The sequence below is a fragment of the Salarias fasciatus genome (genome assembly GCF_902148845.1).
Source record: "Salarias fasciatus chromosome 7 unlocalized genomic scaffold, fSalaFa1.1 super_scaffold_4, whole genome shotgun sequence".
In the NCBI taxonomy this organism is placed as follows: Eukaryota; Metazoa; Chordata; class Actinopteri; order Blenniiformes; family Blenniidae; genus Salarias; species Salarias fasciatus.
Window position 1 is genome coordinate 16,012,630 of NW_021941229.1, and position 22,018 is coordinate 16,034,647.

The window sequence follows — 22,018 nt, forward strand, 5'->3', positions numbered from 1 at the left end:
AGGCATTAAAAAAAATTTTCATCGGAAGAGATATTCTCAGTTTGATCTCTACTAGGCCAGAGTTATCGCAATTAAAACGTTTAAAAATGCCTTGAAACTTTCAATTTAAGATTGAAAATATTGGAAAATAATTGATGAATCAAATCAACGTTTCAATAAGAGTTAAATTTTACGCTTGTGAAAGTCTCTCGATGTCCCCTTTCCTTTTATTCAGGTGTTAAAAAAAAAAAGAATTAAAGTGAAGCAGCATCCGTTTATAGCTGCTGAGTGTAATCATTAATGATCAGTTCAAAAAAGATACTGAAGAATACAGAGAATGTGTTTTGTATTACTGTGAAATCATGCATGGGTTAATCTGAGTGCTTTAAGTAGAGGATTACATGAAGTCCAGCAGATACTGAGACGAGGGGGCAACAGCAGTCTGAGATGCTCGCGGTTCGAGGTACGACGCTTTACAAAAATGCATAAAAAGGCGTGCGTGTGGTCAGGTAAAAAACAAAAAAAACAAAAAAAAACCAGAACCAAACTATCCTCCTCTGGTAGTGAAATGCCCTCTAGTGATGCAAAAAGCAGCAGCAGAAAATACTGAAGCAGAGGATTCAGTTATGCGCCAGAAAGCAGAGACAGAGTGGATCCGGCCGTGAGCGCTTCAGAGCGCACGGCGGACTTTTTCGTCAACGTTAATACGCCGACCTGAGCATTCTCAGGAGGCTGCAGGAAACAACAGTCTCGCAACCTAAACCTGCCTTCTGTGGGTAAAATGGCAACATAAGGCTCATCTCCACGGGGGCGTGGGGAGGTGTGATGACCCTGCATGTCTTTAAAATCTCACATCTGAGGGACAGGTGAAGGACATGAGATGGATTTGTTTTTTTTTTGTGTGTGTCTCAACTAGACCAGTAGTACTTTAGCACAGCCTTGTCTGAATGTTAGCGCCAGATGTCGGTCAGAGCGGCACTTTAAAAGCTGCAGCTTGCTAAAATGGAGCTACGAGGCCGAAGCTTCCCAGCAGAGGTCGGCGCAGTGCCGCGTGTCTCTGCTGCCACGGCGGCGGTCGTCCAGCATCCCCCCCCGGCGGCGGGGAGCCACGCTGTCTCAAGGCAGGGGCCCCACCGGGAGCTGGCCCTCCATACCGAGGCTCGGCATCTTCTCCAGCTGCTCCGCCCGCTGCCGCATCAGCTCCAGCCCGAAGTTAATCCCCAGTCCCGGCATCTGCAGCGGCGGCAGCTCCACCGGACCCTCGGAGCTCATCTCGCCGCTCCCGCTCGATACCCGATCCCCGTGCTCCTCCATGTCCTCCGTCTCCCCCGGGCCGTAGTCGGGGAGCGTCTCCTCGCAGCTCATGGGCGAAGCCAGTTTCTGGTGGTTGCTGAGCGGTCCGCAGGGGACCCCCGGGGCGCAGGTGGCGCAGCGGTAGAGCTGAGCGCAGGGCTGGACCAAGCCGACGGCGGGGTTGGGCAGGGACTGCAGGATCGGCGTGGAGGCGAAGGTCGTCCCCGGCGGGTCGATGCATATGGAGGGGACGGCGCAGTGGCGGGAGGGGTTAAGGCGGTGGGAGCGGCCTCCTGACGGACGGTCGCAGCGCCGCCCTTGCGGGAGACGCATGCAGTCTTTACAGGACTGGTAGGAGGGCTTCACCTTTAAAGGGTTTCCAGTGCTGGCGCTGTCCTGCACGGATCAACACGAGAAGACAGAGTTGAGTCATCGGCGTATAGCAACATTTATCACAAAACACAAGTATAATTTAACTCACATCGAAAGCTGCGGGGCAGCTGCGTTTGGCAGCCAGGCGGTTGCTGTTGTTGGTGTTCAGGTTGGCGAGACCTAAACGGCTTTCCTCGCTCCTCTCGGGCTCCTCCCCCACCTTCCTCCCGTCCGAGTTTCCAGGCGTTTGAGCCAGGGCCGCCATTTCGGCCTCCTCTTTCTTGGCTTCCTCTTCATCCTCTTCCTCCAAAGTGCTGAACTCCAGCCTCAGCCTCATGTCCTCCAGGGGGTCGAGGCGGCCGCAGGTCTGGGCTGCCGTGCCCTCGCCAGGCAGGGCCAGGTGCGCCATGGGGAAACCCTCGTCTTCCAGCAGGGCGTCTCTCTCCACGTCTTCAATCTCGATGAAAACTCTCTCCATGCCGAGCAGGGGGGGCCCCCGCACCGGGGTGGAGGGCTCGCTGTCCAGAGCGGAGTCCGACAGACGTCTGAAGTAGTAGTTATAGTTCAGCGAGTCCAGCGGCTCCATTTCCAGACCCATCCCCCGGCAGGGCGACGCCCCGCAGCCCCCCCAGGCCTCCTCCCCTCGGAGCACCGGCGTCTCCCCGCCTCCAGTGCAGTGGCCGGACGCCTGCAGATCATCTGACCCCTCCTCGTCAGTCCCGGGCCTCCACAGCTTGTTGTGACGCTGTTTACTGTAAATCAGAGATTCAGAAATGAACTTACGAGCAAGTTTCACAAAACCGCCGCGCATCCTCACATTGCAGCCGGCGCTTCCTACCTGGCGTCCAGGATTCCCTCGTACTCGGCCAGCTGCCTCATGAAGCCGGCGTTTGGCTGCGCTATGCTCCGTCTCTGCTTGACAAAGTTGTACGCCTTCTCCAGGGACCAGCCGTACTCCTTCATTGCATAGGCGATCACTGTCGAGGCAGACCGGCTCACCCCCATCTTACAGTGCACCAGGCACTTGGAATTATTCTTCCTGTTAGGGAAGAAGAAAAAAGAGGAAAAAAAAAAGAGGTAATTCCAACATGCTTTCTTTGCACAGTTACTGTGAGCCCTGAACTTATCTGAACTTTCCTTTCCACTTTTATTTTTACATACATCCTCTTTTACCTGGAGTTTAACATGTCCAGACGGTTGCATAGCAACCAGACAGATTTCACCTTTTCACATCTTTCACTGGCACGACTCGCGACATTTCCTGACAGAAAATGATCTCTAGTGTGCTCTCTTCTGCATGCTGTGCACCTTTAGAACCAGTGAAGCTGCAGTTGACATTATTGTCGGTCCATAAAAACAAACACGTAGCGAATCGGCTCGCCAGGCCAACAGTTAACCATGGCGCTGGATGCAGGAAAAGGTTCAGACTATTTTGTTTGACGGCTTTCTCATTTCAGAACACCTTTCTGTTGAGAGCTGAGCCACTGGCTTTGTCAGATGTACTGCAACAAAAATCAGGTTGTAATGTGTTTTCACTCCAAAGTGAAGATTTGAGGTAAATATGAAGATGAAGAGGTGCATGTAAGGTCACAGTGACCTTCACTTTAGAGAGAGGTGTGCTCTGAGTGTTCCTGTAGCACAGTAGAAGTTAGACTTCTGAAGGTCACTGTGGTCTGATGCTTTGTTGACAAAGACAACAGATTTACAAATAAGCAGAAAACAGGCAAAACTACCGATCATTACCAAAGCTCTCGTCACAATACTCTAGTTGTGCAACCTCTTATTGAATACTTACTTTGTAACAGACTTGTGTTGCACTATTTTATTCAATCATCAGTAATCTCTGCTCTACAACTTCATTCTAAAGTGTCTCAGTGTGGACTGATGTCCATCACAGTGCAGTGATGTAATACAGACGTGATGACTGTGCCGTCCTTAATTCTTCCCCAGTTTGTCCAATGAGCAGTGTGTGTTTGTGGGAAGGGTCTCACTTGGCTTTGACGATGAAGTTGTAGGTGTCGTTCCAGTGCGCCAGGAGGTCGGTGGCGTCCTCGTCGTACACGCGGACGTTGTGGTAAGAGAACATCCCTGGGAAGAAGTTGTCGATCTCTCTGGTAACGTTGAGAATGTAACCCACTCTGCAACCCAGACGACAAGCAACCATATACAACCACATATTGCATTTCAAGAGGGAGTGCTTATTTGACTATGTACGAGACTGAAACTTTACAGATTAAAAAAGAAAACGTGGTTATAAGTCAGTGTTAGTTGTTTGGCTCACCCACAGTCCCGAAGTTCTTCCAGGTTGGAGGCGTTCCATTCAGAGCCCTGCAGACCAAAACAGGCAAACGGAAACACGAGTTACATCTTAAACAAATCTATATCACAGCAAAATAAGAGATGGATGTCAATGTGAAATATCAGCGTTAAACAGCTGAGTGCAGAAGAACTCACCAGATAGACGTGGTCAAAGATGAGCGTGGCCTTGTCCATCTGACCCAGGATCAGAAGCATCTCGTTGTCGATGAACTCCTTGTACTCCTTCAGGTTGCAGCTCATGTGCTGCTCCAGCTCGTTACGGATCTGAAGATGAGGAAATGACGTGAAAAATCCAGACTTTCAAGATAAACAAAGCTCCACAGCACATTCAAACAATCAGTCAAGTCATGACATATGTGATTATCTTGTAGCTTTATTTCTAACCGATCATCCAGATCTACACGCACCTCCTTTGAGGTGATGTTCTCCAGGTCTTGAAACGTCATGATGTTGCGTAGCTTGGCTTTGATGAGACACTCTGTCCTCTCTCGCTCCGTTGGCCTGCACACAGTGAGTCAAAGCATCAGTGATGCTGCGCAAATGGAAACAGAAAGAAAACAAAGAGCAGAGACAAAAGAACAGCTGTGGCGGTCAGGCACAGCTCAGCCGGTCTGTATGGACACACGAGATGTCAGGATTGAAACTCATGGATGTGAGCAAAACAACCGGGTATCATCCTCCCTTATGTGTTTTAGTTTTTTATCAAGTTTCATATTTCAATAAAAAGCTCAGTGCCTGGAAGACAAGGGAACCCCAGGAGAGCTTATGTAACGTCTCCCACAGCCACAGTGCAGCAATTACTGATTAAAACAGCTGAAAGACAAATGAGATGACACATAACACGTGTGAATGCCTTGAAATATTGGAAATCTGACTTTTTGTTCATATAAAATCTGTCGTACTGGGACTGGGTGAAACAGATAAAATCAAATTTAGCTCTGGCAGGCTTCAGGGGTCATCAAACCTCCAAACATGCAGCCAAAGTCAACAGTGGGTCCTGGAAGTGACAGCAGCCCCTCAAAGAGTCTGAACAGAGTGGAATCGGTCTGATGTTACAGGAAGAGGAAGACTTTATCAAACCTGTATCCTTCTATGAGATCACTGGAAGAACAACTATGCAGTTTCCTTCAAGAGGAGCTGCGAGAAGCTGTCTGGAAAGTAAAGGGCCACTAAATGCTTTTTCTCTATGTGATGGGAAGTGAAAGCCACAGAGTGACCCTGTAGAACGCTCCCTGAGCGCCACACAGTGGCAGCTCACCCCACAGAAATCTCACTGTTCTACTGTGTACTCATGACAGATAAAGAATTTCTAGTTTTCTTTTTCAAGGCAACTTAAAACCTCAGCATAGTACTGGAAATAACTGCTGTTGATCTTCTTTGCATGTTTAAAAATGTGTATTTGGGGAAACACAAATTCAATTTAAATATCCGTACATCAACAGGCCTTCTTTATCGGCTGTGTTTCTCACCGGTCAACGAACATGGTGGGCGAGTCCGGCCGGGTGGTCTCCAGGTCGGTCATAGCGTTCCACTCATTGATGCAGCTTTGCTCCGATGTGATGCCGCTCTCATAGAAGGCCATCCACGTGAGCGCAATGCCTCCTGGGAAGTAGTTGAATCGGCGCGACACCTCGCATGCCTTGTGGAGGACCTGCAGGGCAGACCTGTGGGAGGACAGAGCAAAACGATGGCCGTCAAAAATCAACATCACAAAGAAGAACGTGAAGATAAACCTGCTCCAAGTTAAATAGAAACAACACAGACTGCTTGCTAGGAGGTAATTTCTAAAAGTGTCCAGAAGGTGGCGGTAAAATGCAACACTTAGAACTTAACTGTCATTCATGATCAAATAATTGTTGTTTCCTTTAAAAATGTATTATTTAGAAAAGTCTGTGAACTTCATCGTGTGGGGTTGATCTGTGGAACAGGTTAGGAGACGAGGATGAGGAATATCAATCTTTTGAAAACGAAAACTATGCAAAAGAAACAAAACCCGTCACAGGTACAAGTAAATGAAAAAAATAAATATATTCAAAAGAAATTTCTGTATGTTTCTGAATAAATAAAGCTTTTGTTTTGAACATGTACAAAATGTCTTTGTGCTGTAAACTCGTGACTCTTATAACAAACCACAAACTGTACTAGAATATAAAGTCATCAAGGAACCAGGTGGAAATCCAACATTCAAAAGGTGTCTGGCTCTGACAGTTTTTGACATAATGATCTCTTCGAATTCCATTTTTAGGTTAAAATTCAGAACGTAGTCAGTAAAATGTCAGTATGTTCTGGCTGATTAGTCCTCTGTGATACTAAACGGAATACCTTTTAGACATGTTTGAGCAGGCAATTCCAAATATGTATAAATCCTTTGAAATTTTATTTCTAAAGACAACAAGATAAGAACTCACCACATGGCCTGCACAGACACAGGCTTGAAGACATGCGACCGCCCTGCTGTGTTCACACTGAAACCCCTGGAGAGGAGGAAGAGGTGGAGAAGGAGACGGGAGATGAGTTTAATGCACGATGAGCCGATGAGGAGCGACTGAGGAGGATGTAAACACAGACTGGACGGGCCTCGTTCACAGGCCTGTTCGGGACAGCAGGCAGTGGAACATTCCACCAGAATACAGAGGCGGCAGCAATGTTGACAGCTCAGCAAGAACCGCGTTCACACGCAGTGGAAAGTGTGAGTGTAATTCACCCCTACGCCACCAGGAGGCAGGGTTTCCTTAAATGACGAAGGACAAAACTTACCCATCTCCATCCAAATGTATGTTGGTGTCACTCCACAGTGGCAGCACCATCCCGATGGAACAATTTTTACTGTGGATCAGAGGAACGTCACTGCAGAAAATGCAATAATCTGACCCGAAAATAACAGTAAATAAAACTGCGAAATCTGCTACCTGTCCTTGTCATTGAAGTCCATTCCTAGAAGAATGTTTTCTTCTGTGTCTTGATGGCCGCTGGTGTAGATGACGACCATGTAGCGCACTCGATCTGACCAGCTGCTCTCTAAACGCACGGCCTGCGCAACAGAAGGAGAAGTTTGGATGTATTTGATATTACTGTCAAGTCACAATTTCCTGATCACAGCTTCTCCTGTAGAGATGAAACAGACTCAGCCACAGACGTCTCCTACAGTTATTGGGGTTTTAAATCATATTTATCATTAAAAAAAGGAAATATTTTAAGATTTAAAAACATGATAAAATAGTCACTAACCAGCTTAATGCGATCTTCAGACCGGAGGATCTTAAACATGACCTGCAGGTGTTGAGGTAAATCACCTGGAAATGAAAAGTTGAGACCAGAATGAAATGCAAAGAATCAAATTTTGTCAGTCTCATTTTAGTTCAGATTCCACTTGTTCGATTTCTGATGGATCAGAGCAGTGAAAAGACGACTCCAAATTCTCATTAGTGTCAGAGTAAAAAACAAGGCCTAAATATATTCACATCAGAATTTTTTTTGGCAATAATTTACATGTATATATACAAATATGTGCAGTTTTTATTGTTCAGTATGGTTTTGAGCAAAGTCACCCTGCAGGCTGGATCTAACTCTCTGACAGGTTACTTCTGGCTCGTGAACCCTGTTTGACACTCCTGGTCCTGCTGATGTAAGTCGTCTACAGGTACCTTAATCACTGCCTCTGGCATTTATATAAACTGTGATCATATTCTTGCAATAATAACAGTTCCATTAACATTTTTTTAAAGTCAAAAGAAAACATCACATAAGACTTGACTGTTAAAAATAACTGCATGTGTTGCTGGTGTCGGACTGCAGGTCAGACCAGTGATTCTTAACACCGTTTAAAATAAACAAAAAAGAGAAAAACCACAGAAATTTCCTCTGTTTCCCCTTCCACTCAACTGTGCAGATAATCTGGGCTAAAACGACAGGAAAGGAACCTTCTGTGTTTATTCTACCTGCATGTTTGTGGTGCGTCGGAGTCTTTGGGCCCTGTGTGCTGCCGCCCTGCTGGAGGAAGAGGGCGGCTCCTTTGACCATGAAGAAACTCTCGCTGAGGCTGGAAAAAAGCAGAAGAGTCACATGAAGTTAATGTTGCAGGAATTTTACCAGACAAAATGCTCCAACACAGGACAATATGATGATATAGAAGACAAAAAGGAAGAAAAGTCTTCAAGAAACTCAACAGAACGACCGAAACTGATTGATCTCTGCACGATATTGCACATGAATTCAGCCCTTAAAGGTTCACTGAGCAGGACAGGTCAAGTGAGCAGCGTCTGAATGTCAGCCGAGTCCTGATCAAGCACACTTCACAGTGCGACGAACAGACTCCACCTGAGTGGGTTTGTTCACCTTTTAGCATCACAACTAACATGTGGTCGGAGGACGTCCTCTCCTGGCCCACCTGTGAAGACCTCCCGGGTCTTGACTTTGTTCCGAAGGAGGCCACACAGAGTTTTAGTGTCGTCTCTCACACAGAACAGAGCGCTGCTTTGTCTGACCGCAGCCTCATTTCTCCCTCCACCGAAACACGATGTATGACTGAGTGGGATCATCACAAGCGCTTTTGTTTCAGCTCCTGTGTTGGGCGGTCTCTTTGTTTCTTTCAAAATTCAAGTAGAAGACATTAGAAATGGCGACTGAGGAAAATTAACAAAAATAACTTGTAAACTGGGCTCAAGAAAATTCATAACGCTCTTGAGAACAGACTCAGACAAATGGAATATTTCAAGTTTAGACTTCACACATCTCAAACTGAAACTACCCACATTCCTCTGATCAGCATCTACAAAGTCTCGGCGTTCCTGATGCTGTGAGAACTTACATGCGACAGATCTCCGTCCCGGTCAGAGCAGCTTTCTCCACAAAGTGAGGCAGCACAGTCAACACGGCTTCATGGGACGGTTTCATAACGAGATGCATTCTTCTTCTTTTATATCTACAGCTCCTTTAAAACTAAAGTCCACCTGATCGCAGAACTCCTTTCTAACGCTGGTCCTCCTCTACACCTGGACGCTGCTCCGACTGAAGCCTGCTGTGGTTTAACTCATCGCGGTCCTCCTCCTCCTTCTCCTCCTCCCACAGCTTTTCTCTCCATCTCCTTCCCTGGAGCTTCCATGTCTGCACCGCAGGGTCTGCTCACGCCCGGCTCCCTATCTCCACTCTGCCGCAGCACGTGATCCGGCCGGCCAGCGGCTCTCCCCATGCGACGCTCAGTTACAATACCAACATTCATGCGCGGGCGTGCGGGAATGTTACTTGGCGTCAGTCTCAAATTTGACAAGCAAATTTCTAAATTAAGACTCAGCGCTGATGAATCTATGAGACAAAAAGCATGACAAGACCCCCCCCCTCACACACACACACACACACACACACAGCACAAAGACGCAGTCTGTACCAAAGCTTTGCTGACATAAACCGTGATTTTTTTTGTGTGTGACGTCAAAATGACTAAATAAAAGCTTTGTTCCTGAACAGAGACAACAGTGTGTGTGCTTCATTATGTAACAGAGCCCAAGAAACACACGTAAAAAGCTGTTGTGTTAAAGCAACAATTGACACTGCAAGTTTCTGATCTGAGCAAAAAAACTACAAACTAATACTGTCGAAATGATACAGTCCTCAGAGTTTATCAGCTGATCAGTTTTTAAACAGAAAGCAAAACTGCTCTTAGACAGGCAAACGGGTTGTGTCCAGTTCATCCAAAGCGGTGAGAACAAGCAGTAACAAATACAGTTCTACATTTATTTAAATCTAGAAATTAATACAGCAAGCCGTCTTACATTAACCATCTTTGCACCTCTTGTGTTGTTTTACCTCATTATCCAACTATAAAACGAAATAACGCTATGCTTCGAGCTTTGCCAAACAGAAAACCGCAGAAATTATCTGCAGAAAACCGATACATGCAATGAGATAATGTGCAAACTCTGGACAGTGAGCCCCCAAACAGGGGCTCGGGGTCTGTTTTCTGTAAGGTGAAGGTATTAAGTGTTGCATTAAATAGCCCAAAAACCAATCAAATTCAACAGCTGCTGACACCAAGACATGAACACAATTCATCCTGAAGGGAGCAGTGGAAAGACAAAGAAAACAACAGCCAAAATCTTCCAGGAAATAAGAATAAAATGTTTTATATCATGTAGTAGAGTCATCTACTGTCAGAAAGCAGTCTTTCTTCCCATGGTCATTAATTCCAACATAATTCAAGATGAATCTGAAGATTGTACTGGCAAATATTATGGCAAATATTGCATAAATCACATTTCAAGAAAATGCTGTAGAAAGATGAAAGCTTACATTTCAAATAGTAAGATTGGAGAAAGAAAAGTGAAGTGGCCTAACAGATCCTGCCACACTGTGATCTAACATTTATAAGCTGAAATAGACATTTATGAACAACTGTCTGTGGTGAATTGTGAATACAGTAGTATCACAAAAAATAATTCTGATTTATCCAAGTTTTTTCTTACAAGCAGACAAACAGCTGTGTTGTCTGAAGGTTTTGAGTTGAGACAACGCTGCCAAAGTTTAAAGGCAGAAATAATACCTGATGACTTATAGACAGATAGAGGAGGTGTGGAGACTAACAGTAACATCAAGACAAGATGGAAATCCAGCCTTGGAAAACTGAGAATTCCCAAACAAAAGATTTAAAAAAGGAGCTATTAAATTTAGCTATTAAAACTAAGCATGTAAACAACGCATCGCACATGCGCAAAAGGGAGAAGCTGATTGGGCGCAAGCACGTAGAACCGCCTTACGAAAGCAGCTCGTCAGAATGATTGACAAACAGACCCACCAATTATTTAGGTGATCCACCCGGAAATCAAAATGTTGTATTACACCTTTAAGTAGAGTCGCAGTGTCCAGAAGCTGAGGTGTATCATCCCTGTACCACTGTTATCTCAAACAGGTTCACAGAAAAACAATCTTGTGAGTTTCTCTTGTTCTCAGCAAACACACAGTTGTCAATAAAAATGAAACCAACCTCAGACATTCCAAGACTCTTACCTTTGATTATTTTTCCTGTCATCGTCACTTCCAAAATCCTGAAGAAAAAAAACAAAGAGAAAATATTTATATTTATACAGTGTTGTCTGCAGATGAATCGCAGTATGAACTTCATATTAAACCACATTATGAAAAGGAAATGACCAGTTTTAATATCCAAATTATTCAAATAAACTGAACAACAGCAATTGCAGAGTGGATCTAAGGCAGGGTCAATTTCATGGCGTTTCAGTCTGTTGAGATGGACTCTATGGAGCTGATTTCAGCTGGATTAGACTGAGTCGCATACGGGATGAAGAAGAATTCACCCTCGGCAGAGCCAGCCTCCACCAGTCGGTTGTCAGTTCAACGTCCAACTCGTTCTTCCATTTTGACCTTGGCTTGGAGAGTCCATCATTGTTCAGAGAGATGATGCTTTGATAAATTTCAGATATAAGGCCTCTCTTAGCTGGACGCAGCTTCAGAAGACACTTCCACAGTGATTGTTTTGGGGATCTGGGGAAAGAGTCAATTTCTGTTCTCAAAAAATTGCAGACCTGTGCTGTTGTCTTTTTATACCCAGATACATAGAGCTATGTTCAGGTAAAGGGAAATGAACTGATAATTGTAGGACAGTTTGAGCTGGGGAATTGATGGGGAGGCATTCGCTTTTGAAGAAGTTTAATTTATCACCTGAAAAAGTTCAAAATTCTGTTATGATAGCTTGAATAACAGGGACTGTGGATAATGGGTACATTTTGTAAAGCAGAAGGTCATCTGCATAAAGGGACACAATATGTTCCATATGATTATGCTGGTTATGCCCTGAAATTGGGGGGGGGGGTTCTTAAGGGCAAATTAAAGAGGTTTAATTAATATGAGCAAAGGGGACAGCGGACAACCCCACCGTGTCAAGCGCTCCTAGAAAGCAGAAAATATGAGGAGTGTACTGATTTGGTCAACACACAAGCCATGGCAGAAGAATAGAGCAGTCTAATCCATTAGATAAACGTGTGAACAAAACCAGAGCGCCCCCTGCTGGCCCTCCCTGTCCAGAGTTGTGCTCTCATCTGCTGACAGCTTCCATCCTTCAGACATGACAAATTCAGCAAAGGCACACCCAGACCTCACACACCCTCTGTTTCTGAGAACTCCTGCAAAAAAAGTGATCTGAAAGCGATCTGAAGAACTCCTTTGTCCTCTGAGGAAGAAAGCCTCTGCATATTTTTGCTTCCCAGTTCATTCAACCCACTTCAGAGCAACATAATCCACTTTGCTAAAACAACAAACCGGAGCACTAACCCCTGTGTTATTACTTATATAAGATGCAAAAATCACAGGCTCCTCTGTTATATTGCTAAGATTTAAGATTGCAGGTGGGATTTAACTTTGCTTCTCATCTTCAGAGTTTGCATTAATTCTTCAAGTCTGTAAAATATCAAACTACAGAAGAGACAACAAATAGGGATTTTTCATTGAGGTGCTGCATTATAAATAGGGTTGATCTTGTGGCAAAGAGCCAAACTTTATTTCTGCAAACATCAATTCATTCAAAGGAATGAGGAAATCTGGATCTGACTCAGCAAATGGAGGTTACACCTGGGTCAAAGAGCAAACACAGATGGACACATTTACATGTATGGGAAATTTAGTCACACTGATTAGCCTCAAACACTGTTTGCACTGTAAAGGAAACAAGAATAACCAAGGCCCACAGAGAGAAGATGCAAATTCTGTACACCAGTTCCAAACTTGAACTTGGGGACCTTCTCCTAGTGAGGTGAGAATACAAACCACTGCATCAGTGGATGTAATGAAAAGACAGATGGAAAGACTAAAGCAAACAGTCCATATCTTGTCACATCACTGAAACTGTACAAGTAAAAGCAAGGCTTCCTCAGAACACTCAGTTGACTGGAAGAGTTGATTACTTTTTAACTGCTTTTAATGGTACTGTCAGCATCAAAACACATTTCTAGGCCAAATAATAAGAACCGGTAGGGTGATTTCTGAACAGACAGATTACTATTTAATTCATTAGTCATAATAACTGTGAGCATGTGTAACAGATTACTTCCTCTAACTGTGTGTTCAGGCTTTCTCCTTGTTAAAGTTCATAAACATGTTTGGGTCACACTCAGGACTGAAAAAAGCCGCCCTCCGGTCTTATTCAAAGTCTCTTAAAACTGTGCCTGCATGACCGCTTAAACAACCTGAATAACAAAGAGGGAGATCAACCTGAGTGCAACGCAGCAAATGTTTGTGCAGCAGCAAAATGAACACTTTGTCTTGACAGCTCAAGCCAGCAGCCCCCCTCCCCCCTCTGCAGGATTTTGTTTACAAATCCTCTGCCACAGGAGCCACAAACAGCTCCCCGCTGCGACACGGCAACAATAAATCAAGTGTGGGCCAGCATACTCGGATCAAGTTTTTTTTAAAAGACACGCGGCTCCTTTTTGGAATTGTTGTTGACCCTGGAGGGAGCTCCAACACCACCCAGCCTGGAGAGATGAGGCTCCTGCAGGTGCAGCTTCCTCACACCGCCCAGACAAAGACCCAGCCCCGGCTTCCCCACTCACCTCCCCCGCGCTGCTGTTGGTGGTGCTCGCCGAGGATGCTGCACTGGGGGTGGGAGAGCGCTGCAGTGTCACCAAGGCCATGGTCGGTGGGCTGCAGCCGCGGAGGGGCTGGAGAGGAGAAGAGGAGGAGGAGGAGGAGAAGGGAGGGGAGGAGGAGCGCCTATCCGGGGGAGATGCGCCGTTGAGATTGCCTCTGTCACCGGGGAGAAAACGCCGAGTCAGACTCTCCTCCAGCAGCGGCCGTGCTCCCTCTCGGTCCGGCTCCGTGCGTCCTCCGCGGCTACCGGAGTCCTCATGGGCGAAAGAGTGGCGACAAGGTCCCCCCCCCCCGTTTAGAGCCGAGCGGACCGCGGAGCGGGAGGCTTCCGAGCCGGAGCGCAGACAAACAAACCCCGACCGGCGCAGGTTGAGCGCGAGGCAGGAATGACATGCAGCCTCAGCGGCGGCCGCTGATTGGCTGGCCTAGTTCGTGTGCGCGCTGTCATTGGGCCAATGTTGTCAAGGTGACAGGCCAGACTAGGAACTCCCAAATCCAAATGTTGATCAGATCATCCACTAGTCATGCTGTGAAACACAGCTGACACAAATCACACACCAAAGCTACGATCTCAGCGGTCTTTTTATGGATATTTTTCCTTTTCTCAACCACTCCTATCCATCTTTTAGTCTTTAAAGGAGACAGATTTTAGAGCAGGGGGCTCATACAGCCATATTTCATCTTGAGTGGATCACAATAGTGCCATAATAATAATATATTTTTAACTTTAAAGTTTTTTCTTTGCTGTAATACATATTATATGTGATGAAAATGTCTATACTTTCACAGAAAGAAACTACTGCAACCAGAAATGAGTGTGATGTCAACATAAAGAACATTTTGATGATACCCTCTGGTGCAAAAATACAACAAAATGTAATAAAAAACAAAAACCATCTGTTAAAGCTGTTACATTATGCATGTTTTGCAAAAAAAATCACCCTGACAGTAAGGTTTTAAGGCTAATGCTAGTTTGATAGCTTTAATAGCAGCATAATTGATTTCATAATAAACAGGGAGCCAGTGGAGTGAAGCAAAAACAGGTGAAATGTGCCTATGCTTTCTGATGTTCAAAACCTCACAAAATGGATTCAGCTATTTCTTAATGTCCACAAACAGAATATCAGAATTTATGTATTTTCTACAGTGGAATATTTGAAAAATCTCAATCTAGATGGTTTCAAAGGTAACTGATAGCTTCATTAATGACCAAAATGACTCCTTACTCCGATTCTGCTGGGCCACTTCTGGTGAAACCGAATCCACACAGAGTGTAATTGTACAATACATCCAATGTAAGCAGTGTTTTTTTTATTTTTTACTTACAAGACAATGTTGTTTTAAAATATTCTGTTTTTGCTTATTTTAACTGAAAAAAAATTGTTTTGACTGATCATGTTAGCCTTAAGTTTGTCTTGGTGTCTCCAGGTGTACAGAAGTTTTCATTTAACAGGAGCCCACTGCTCCTCTGACCTCCGGTTCTTAGGGTTGTAGCTTTACCTTCTCCTCCCTTGAATTCAATTTACAGTACACAAACACAAATGTATTTGCTAATCATTTCAAAATCCCAACTTGCATAAGGACCAAGGAAATAACACCCCCCAAAACAACAACAACAACAACAACAACCTGTTAATACTGATTAGCAAAATAAAAATGAAATTCAAACTAATAATTATTATGTTGACTTTATTGATGTGAAGGTTCAACATTTCTCAGTGCAGACAGAACAAGTTTCCCTCTGTTTCCAGAAGTAACATGATGGACTGGGCTGAATAAACAGGCTCCTGTTTTCTCTGTCATCGGTTTTAGTTTGCCCTTAGACAGGCTGTTGGAATCCAGGAAGTAGTAGATTATCCAGACTTTCCCTTAATTATTCTTGGTTAATCCCTCACTGGTTGAATGTGTTGTAACATCTAAGCTGGTGTTTCTGGTGAACGTCCATCTTCCAGCCTCCTAGTTGAGATTAGTTTCCTGCAGACGCTTGCCTGCAGTCTCAGTGGGAAGAAACAAGCATGCAAAGGCAGCCAGGAGGGAACAGCCACAGTACACAGCCAGGGTCAGATGTAGGGAAGTTCTGAGGAGCACCTGGAAGCAAAACAACACCTGAGGACCAAGAAAACTGATGCAGAGACACCATGTGGCATGATGACAAGTTATAACTGTGCGATCAAAACGAATATATAAGTCATGGTATGCGTCCATCTACTTGATCCAATGAATCTCAACTGACATTAACAATAGCACTGTGCACTGCAATTTACATATAATCTTGAAAGATTTTCATCAAAGCATTCAAATACTTGAATAAAGGAAATATCCATACCTGCGCAATAAACGGTGTGACGAAGCCACCCACTCGCCCCATCGCATTCCATGTCCCCATCGCAAGGGATCTAACTTCTGTAGGATATACCTGAATACAAAAACACAGTGCATTTCGTCAGATAAATGAGAATTTGAAAGTTTTCATGTAAAGCTCATACATACTTCTGATGCGTAAACAAAAACAGTCTGAAATCCTGCAGTGATGAAGGCTCTGGCAATGAAGACAAAGATGGTTACTGCTGTCCTAAACAAACGGAAAGGAAAAGAAAAGAAAAAGAAAAATCAGCCTGTCTTTGACCAAAGAACTATTTTTTTTTTTCAAATTGAAATAGACAAAACAAATGGAAAAAGAGACAACAGACTTACCTCCCAATACAGGCAAATAATGGCAGAATGCACAATGAAAACATGAAAAAACACAGTGCCAAGGTTTTCTTCCGGCCCATATAATCAGTGAACACAGAAATGCATAAAATACCTGAAATGCAAAAAAAAAAAAAAACAAACAAAAAAACAGAGAGAGAGATAATAATAAAAAGCAATCAGTTGTATTCAACAGCTGTAAAAACACTTAGTTCTAATTTAGACATTTAGACATCAGTTGTCTGGTGACCACTGAATAAAATAAGCAGGTACTATTAGGTCAGTTATGTTTAGACATTCATTATGAAGCTTTTTCACCTGGAAGCTCAGCCAGCGTCGTCCATAAGAGGTTTTCATAATCAGCGGAAGCTAAATATTTACATTCAAGACTGCAACACCATTCAGTATCTGCCCCTAGGGATGCTATAAGATAGAGTTTTTGAAATAAATGATTGCATTTTATGACAGATATTAATGTTTTTCAAAGGATGATTCGTGTAAACAAAGGAGTCACATACCTCTGCACAAATCTTCAGCTTTGAATAGCTCCGTGGTCATCAGTATTATCCCATAATAACAGAAGACATCGGTAAACCTGATAACAATACAGTGCTGTGAATGTTGCATAGAAAACTGAAAACAAAGCCTCCAGATTGTTCCTGTTTGTGTGTGTGTGTGTTCGCCTGTATGAGATGCAGAGAAAAGAAGACCATATCAGAATTATTAAAACAACCGAGTGTTAGGAAATAAGTGACTAACTAAAATCAACTAATTTGCGATTTGGTTATATTTGTATTTAATTACATGACTGCTTGTGTTAGAATTAGGAAAACAAGATGAACAAGATCGAGGCCAAAATGTGTTTCTCAGCTAACCCTATGAGCCACAGCAGAAGGGTTGTCTTCCTGTACTGAGGGGTGAAAAGATCTCTGAATCGCCCATGACTACACTGTCAAAACAAACAGAAGAACGACGTGTTAAGAGCCACAGTAATCTCGTATGGTTTCACCTCCACTTCATTTATTCTCAGTCTCACCTGTTCATGAACAACGAGTTTCCCCTGAGGCAAAGTCTTTTTATTGTCTTTAGCGATAGACATTAATGTTGCGATGGCCTTTTCTCTTCTGGTCATAACCACGTCAAAACGAGGACTCTCGGGCATCCACTGTGTGACACACAGATGAGTTAAGACTTTAACTGCAGTCGTTTTCCATCACATGGGCTCTTGGTACATTAAAACACACTCACAAAGCAGAGGCAAAGAAAAATGGCGATCGGTATTGTGGACAGAGCGACGAGCCACCTCCATCCCAGAGTGGGCATCGTCAGCAAGGCCAGGAGGACCTCCAACGCAGCACCGCCTGCCCAGAATAACTGATGGAGGGACATCCAAGAAGGAGTGTACACTAATTCCACTCAATCAGCACATAATTTAAACTGTAAGAGGTGAAAGTTTTATATAAACGACAAAATCATTACAGTACCCCAGCCAGCAATACGCAGGTACCTCTCCACTTCACTGGAAGGAACTCAGATAGCAGCGTCATCCTAAACAGAGACCTAATGTCGGGTGTGCACTGGGAAACAACTTTGATATCGCTCAGAAAGCCATCACGATTTTGTTCCTTTCTACAAAGAAAGGCTGAACTTACGACTGATGAATTCCTCCCAACCCGAAGCCTACAATGCCGCGTAAAATCAAGAGCCAGCTGTAAACTGGAGAGAAGGCAGTCAACAGGCTAAAGTAGAAAATCCAACACATGGACATGACCAGGCCCTGTTCACAACAGAGAGAGCATGAGGTGATGTAAAATCAATAAATCATACAATAAAAAACAAAACAAAACAAGATAAAGCACTCACTACTCGTCTGCCATAGTTGTCTGAAATATAGCCCCAAAATGGTGAACCGATTCCCATCCCAATAAAGACCACCTGACGGGCAAAGAAAAAACAAAAAGTAACATATGAAAGTAGACAAAATAGTACATCTTAAAAAATGTGTCATAAGCCCCCCTCAGGAAAAAACCAAACACCATGAGTTCATTTACCGAGGTGATGAGCGCCACCTGGTAGCTGTGGAGTCTCCACTCACAGTGCAGCTGGGGGCCGAGGACGCTCAGGAGCATCAGCTCCATGGCATCTGCAGCCTGAGACGGGCCAGATGAACAGTTTCACAGCGTCAGAGAACTGAAGAGACATCGCTTCTGTCCCCGTCAGGATCCTTACCAGAGACAGACCAGTCAAAAGACACATTTTGAACTGGAACCTTCCAAAACCAAAGGCCTCCAGGGCGTCATCCACAGTGAAGGTTTCTGTAAAACACCTCAGACAATCATTAACGCCACATATCAGGTAATATTGATTGATATGAATGGTAGAACTTTAAAGTTTTGCATTGGAACAGTTCATCAGATCTGATTCAATGTTATTAGAGACATAACTTCAGCGCTTAAATCAAGCTTTTTTCACCTCAGACGGTTGGCAAAAGTGAAGCCAATTCTTGCACGTCACCACTTTGAGACACTCATGCGTTAAAACTTTTATTACATTTCGACTGGATTACTGCAACACACTTTATGCTGGAGTCGGCCGGTCGTACCGAAGTCCAAACGGAAGCTCAGTGGGGACAGAGCCTTTACTGCTGCCGCTCTGAAGCTACGGAAGTAACTCCTGTTGCACATCACACAGGGCCCTCACTGTCTAGTTCTAATTGCACCCTTAAAACACATTTTTATTCCCTGGCTTCTGCTACTATTTTTATTGTTTTCATCACTGTCTTTTTATTGTTTTTACTGCTGTTTATCTTGCACTTTATGTTTTTAGATTTTTATGTCTGTTTATATACAGCACTTTGGTTCAGTTGTATAAAAAAATGTTTTAGTTGAGTAACTTGCCCTGCACGCTAAAAAAAAAACCAAAAAAAAAAACAAAACAGAAAACTGATGATTTTTTTCCTACAGGATCGGTTTGAGAGCTCTGGAAGCAGGTAAAGCTGTAAGTTTGTGTGCAAACCTTATCTAAGTTTAAAATTGACAATGTTTCAATGTTTCAATTCAATGGTTGTAAGATATGATGACAATATTGTGCCTGTGTATTTATTTTAACATCACAGAAGACTGACGGAAATAGTCAGAAACAAAGGAGCTTGTCCCACAATGCCTTTCGGCCTCTCATCCCAGGCCGCTGTAACAATATGCAACTCTCTTGATTATAGTCATCACTTTTTGGACTGTCGGAGGAAGAAAGCCCACATGCACAGGGAGAACATGCAAACTTCACAAGGACAAAACCCAGAGCTCCTGAATTTCTCAGCAGATGCTGACACTGCCTTGCTCTTTGTTTCCACTCTTCTCTTCATCCTAACAAATCAGGCGATGAAAAACCTGTTCAATAATCTCCATGAAGTAAAAGCTAAACGTGTAAACGGACCTTCGGTCTTGTTAGATCCACCGCTGAGTGACGCCTCCACACCGCCCGACCCCGCTCTGGCTGCTGCCACAGTGTAGATTTCATTGTCTGTTTCCTGACTCTCATCAGCACGGCCCACAAACGCCGACTTGCTCCTGAATTTCAACACAGAGAGGAAAAATATACACAATGTCAAAACATGCAGATCGAAAGAAGCTTCGATCGGCTGACTCATGACTTCCATTTGATACAAGAAGTAATAGATCTGTTGTTTTACCGCTTTCCAGTGTTCTTCCATCGCCTGTAGGTGGCTTTAGCCGATTCACTCCACCTGTTCATTTCTTAAATATGGTGACAGTTCACTGAAGCTGCATTCACAGGCTTTACAGTCAATCAGGAAGTGCACCTGTTTTGATGAGAGAGGAGGGCTGACCTAAAGGTACGGGTGGGAGAAGGTGGTTATTCCAGTTTTTCTTTATCTTTTTTTAAAGTAAACAATCACCATGGACAGTGCTGCACTCTGGAGAATTGTGTGTCTGCATTTCCAGACACAGGAGAAACTGCCAAACAAGAACAAGATCAAATGCAAAGTGCTAATATACATTAAAGAAACACCAGTTTGAAAAGAGCGGGTTGAAAAATCAATACAAAAATGGGGATAAAAGTTTCAAAGTGTTTGACTTCTGTGTGTGTTGAGTGTGTTGAGTGTGCCTCCTTTCAAATGTGTCGCCGTTCACACAGTCTGGCGGCTGGCTGAGACATCAAAGTCAGTATTTTTAGAGAATCAGATGCTCAAGAAATAAGTGTGGCCTTCTGGTCTCACCATCCCACTCAGCATGTTGAACTTTGCCTTCATTATAGCTGCTGACTTTAACCTATTAGCTCCTGAAAAGTTACTTATTTACAACAACAAAAGTGCCCTGTAGTTTATGCTATTAAGTAAATTGTCACTTTAGTAGTAGAATGAAAAAAAAAGCTCATTCACCTCATGAACCTTCAAAGTTACAACTTTTGAGAAGGGAACTTAAAGAAACTTATTTTGGTTGTATTGAGTCTGACTCATATATGTGGACTTATGATAACTATTTTTGAATGGATTGCACGTGTAAAAAAAACCAAACTTGTTTGACATTTTTTCCTTCTTTTTAAGAAAAGTTATTTTGTTGAATGTTGCAGGATGATTTGTACCTTCGGCTGGCAGAAGGATGTGCCATAGCCTGCGGCTGACAGCAGGCTGTGCTCTCATCCTCTCACTGTTTCTGGTGTCACTCAGTCAAAAGGTGAAAGTTGATGTTGGCCATTTCATACACTCATTGTATTGATTACCTTAAAGCCCCAGAGAAAGAAAATTCTGTTAAAATACTGCTTCAACTCTCCAGAGAACACTACAACTCACTGAGTTTATGAGGTTTTAGACAGAAAACATTACAATGGCTACACTTTGAATGATTCACTTGAAAATAAGGCCATGTTCTCAGATTAATTTGCCATCTCTTTCTGGGAGTGTGATTCAGTCCTCTCTGGCCTTCAGAGTGAACAAGACCAGCCTGAAAAACGATCGGTGGAGCGGTGGTAGGACGTCGTGAGGACATGCTGAGGCTGCTGCATTGTGGGACAGTCATAAATATAATGAAGTGAGAATATGAAGTGCATCCCTCTGCTTGGCCGGGCTCACTCAGAACAGACCCTCAGCAGAACGTTGCTGCTTTGCACAAACACTCACAACATGGACTCAAAGGTAAGATTTGATATCTGTATAACATATTCCAGAGACTGTTTCATCCTGCTACCATGCTTTCAGTCAAAATACTATTTTTTTTGCTTGTTAAAATCTCTGAAGCAGTTCCCGACGCTGCATTTCAGTCAGTGTGTGTTTTCTTTAATGCATGCACCATGTGTGAAACTAAAAGCCTCTCGGTTCATTTTATCCTTCAGAGTCTTGTGTTGGTGACAGGAATCTGTTTGCTCGCATGAATAAGGAATTAGTTGAAAGTTTAGTTGTTTGGGACTAATTGAGCTTGTGAATATTTATTTGGACAAACGGTGGTTTGAAGACATTGGGTGATTGAATCTATTGAACAGTACACAACAATGTACTTGAGTAATTAATCTCAAAATGAAAGCAAAAATGAAATGAGACAACCTCGGATGTCTTTTGTTTTTAAAAATTATGTATTATAAATTCAACATTTTGCTCTATAATAATTGAAATGGATTCAAAGTTGGAAAAGACACACCATTGTCCATCTATTGAAGACATTCTTTGGATATACCATCAGCCAGATCCATTGTGTGTTTGCCTGTTTCCTGGATGTTTATTCCGAGTTGAGTGCACCTCCTGAAGTTCTGATTTGGACAC

General features: G+C 43.6%; 2 protein-coding genes across 2 annotated transcripts; both read right to left on the reverse strand.

Annotated features, from left to right (window-relative positions):
• Positions 1 to 1,095: 1,095 nt before the first annotated feature.
• On the reverse strand, positions 1,096 to 13,752 carry ssh1b (slingshot protein phosphatase 1b). Its single transcript, XM_030084441.1, has 15 exons — positions 13,521 to 13,752; positions 10,963 to 11,000; positions 7,902 to 8,002; positions 7,192 to 7,256; positions 6,873 to 6,994; positions 6,721 to 6,789; positions 6,372 to 6,437; positions 5,433 to 5,627; positions 4,371 to 4,464; positions 4,099 to 4,227; positions 3,926 to 3,972; positions 3,636 to 3,782; positions 2,483 to 2,683; positions 1,754 to 2,396; positions 1,096 to 1,668 (listed from the first exon to the last, which is right to left on the reverse strand). The coding sequence occupies exons 1-15, from the start codon at positions 13,599 to 13,601 to the stop codon at positions 1,096 to 1,098; spliced, it is 2,571 nt and encodes an 856-aa protein (XP_029940301.1). The 5' UTR covers positions 13,602 to 13,752.
• A 1,761-nt stretch (positions 13,753 to 15,513) lies between these two features.
• Positions 15,514 to 19,998, reverse strand: LOC115382629 (synaptic vesicle 2-related protein-like). The gene is made up of 16 exons (XM_030084445.1): positions 19,937 to 19,998; positions 19,681 to 19,814; positions 18,478 to 18,563; positions 18,300 to 18,398; positions 18,112 to 18,183; positions 17,901 to 18,025; positions 17,733 to 17,796; positions 17,497 to 17,622; positions 17,285 to 17,413; positions 17,124 to 17,197; positions 16,767 to 16,843; positions 16,567 to 16,671; positions 16,252 to 16,363; positions 16,048 to 16,129; positions 15,884 to 15,973; positions 15,514 to 15,645 (listed from the first exon to the last, which is right to left on the reverse strand). Exons 1-16 carry the CDS (start codon positions 19,996 to 19,998, stop codon positions 15,514 to 15,516), a joined length of 1,569 nt encoding a protein of 522 aa, XP_029940305.1.
• Between the last annotated feature and the right edge of the window lie 2,020 nt (positions 19,999 to 22,018).

Coding starts and splice junctions, on each gene's coding strand:
- ssh1b (XM_030084441.1), bottom strand. CDS start 13,601: ATGGCCTTGGTGACACTGCAGCGCTCTCCCACCCCCAGTGCAGCATCC. Junction 6,995..7,191: donor CTGAAGATCGCATTAAGCTG/GTTAGTGACTAT, acceptor TCTGTTGCGCAG/GCCGTGCGTTTAGAGAGCAG. Junction 4,228..4,370: donor AGAACATCACCTCAAAGGAG/GTGCGTGTAGAT, acceptor CCTCATCTTCAG/ATCCGTAACGAGCTGGAGCA.
- LOC115382629 (XM_030084445.1), bottom strand. CDS start 19,998: ATGAACAGGTGGAGTGAATCGGCTAAAGCCACCTACAGGCGATGGAAG. Junction 17,198..17,284: donor AACTCGTTGTTCATGAACAG/GTGAGACTGAGA, acceptor TTGTTTTGACAG/TGTAGTCATGGGCGATTCAG. Junction 15,974..16,047: donor TTTTTGTTTACGCATCAGAA/GTATGTATGAGC, acceptor TTTTGTATTCAG/GTATATCCTACAGAAGTTAG.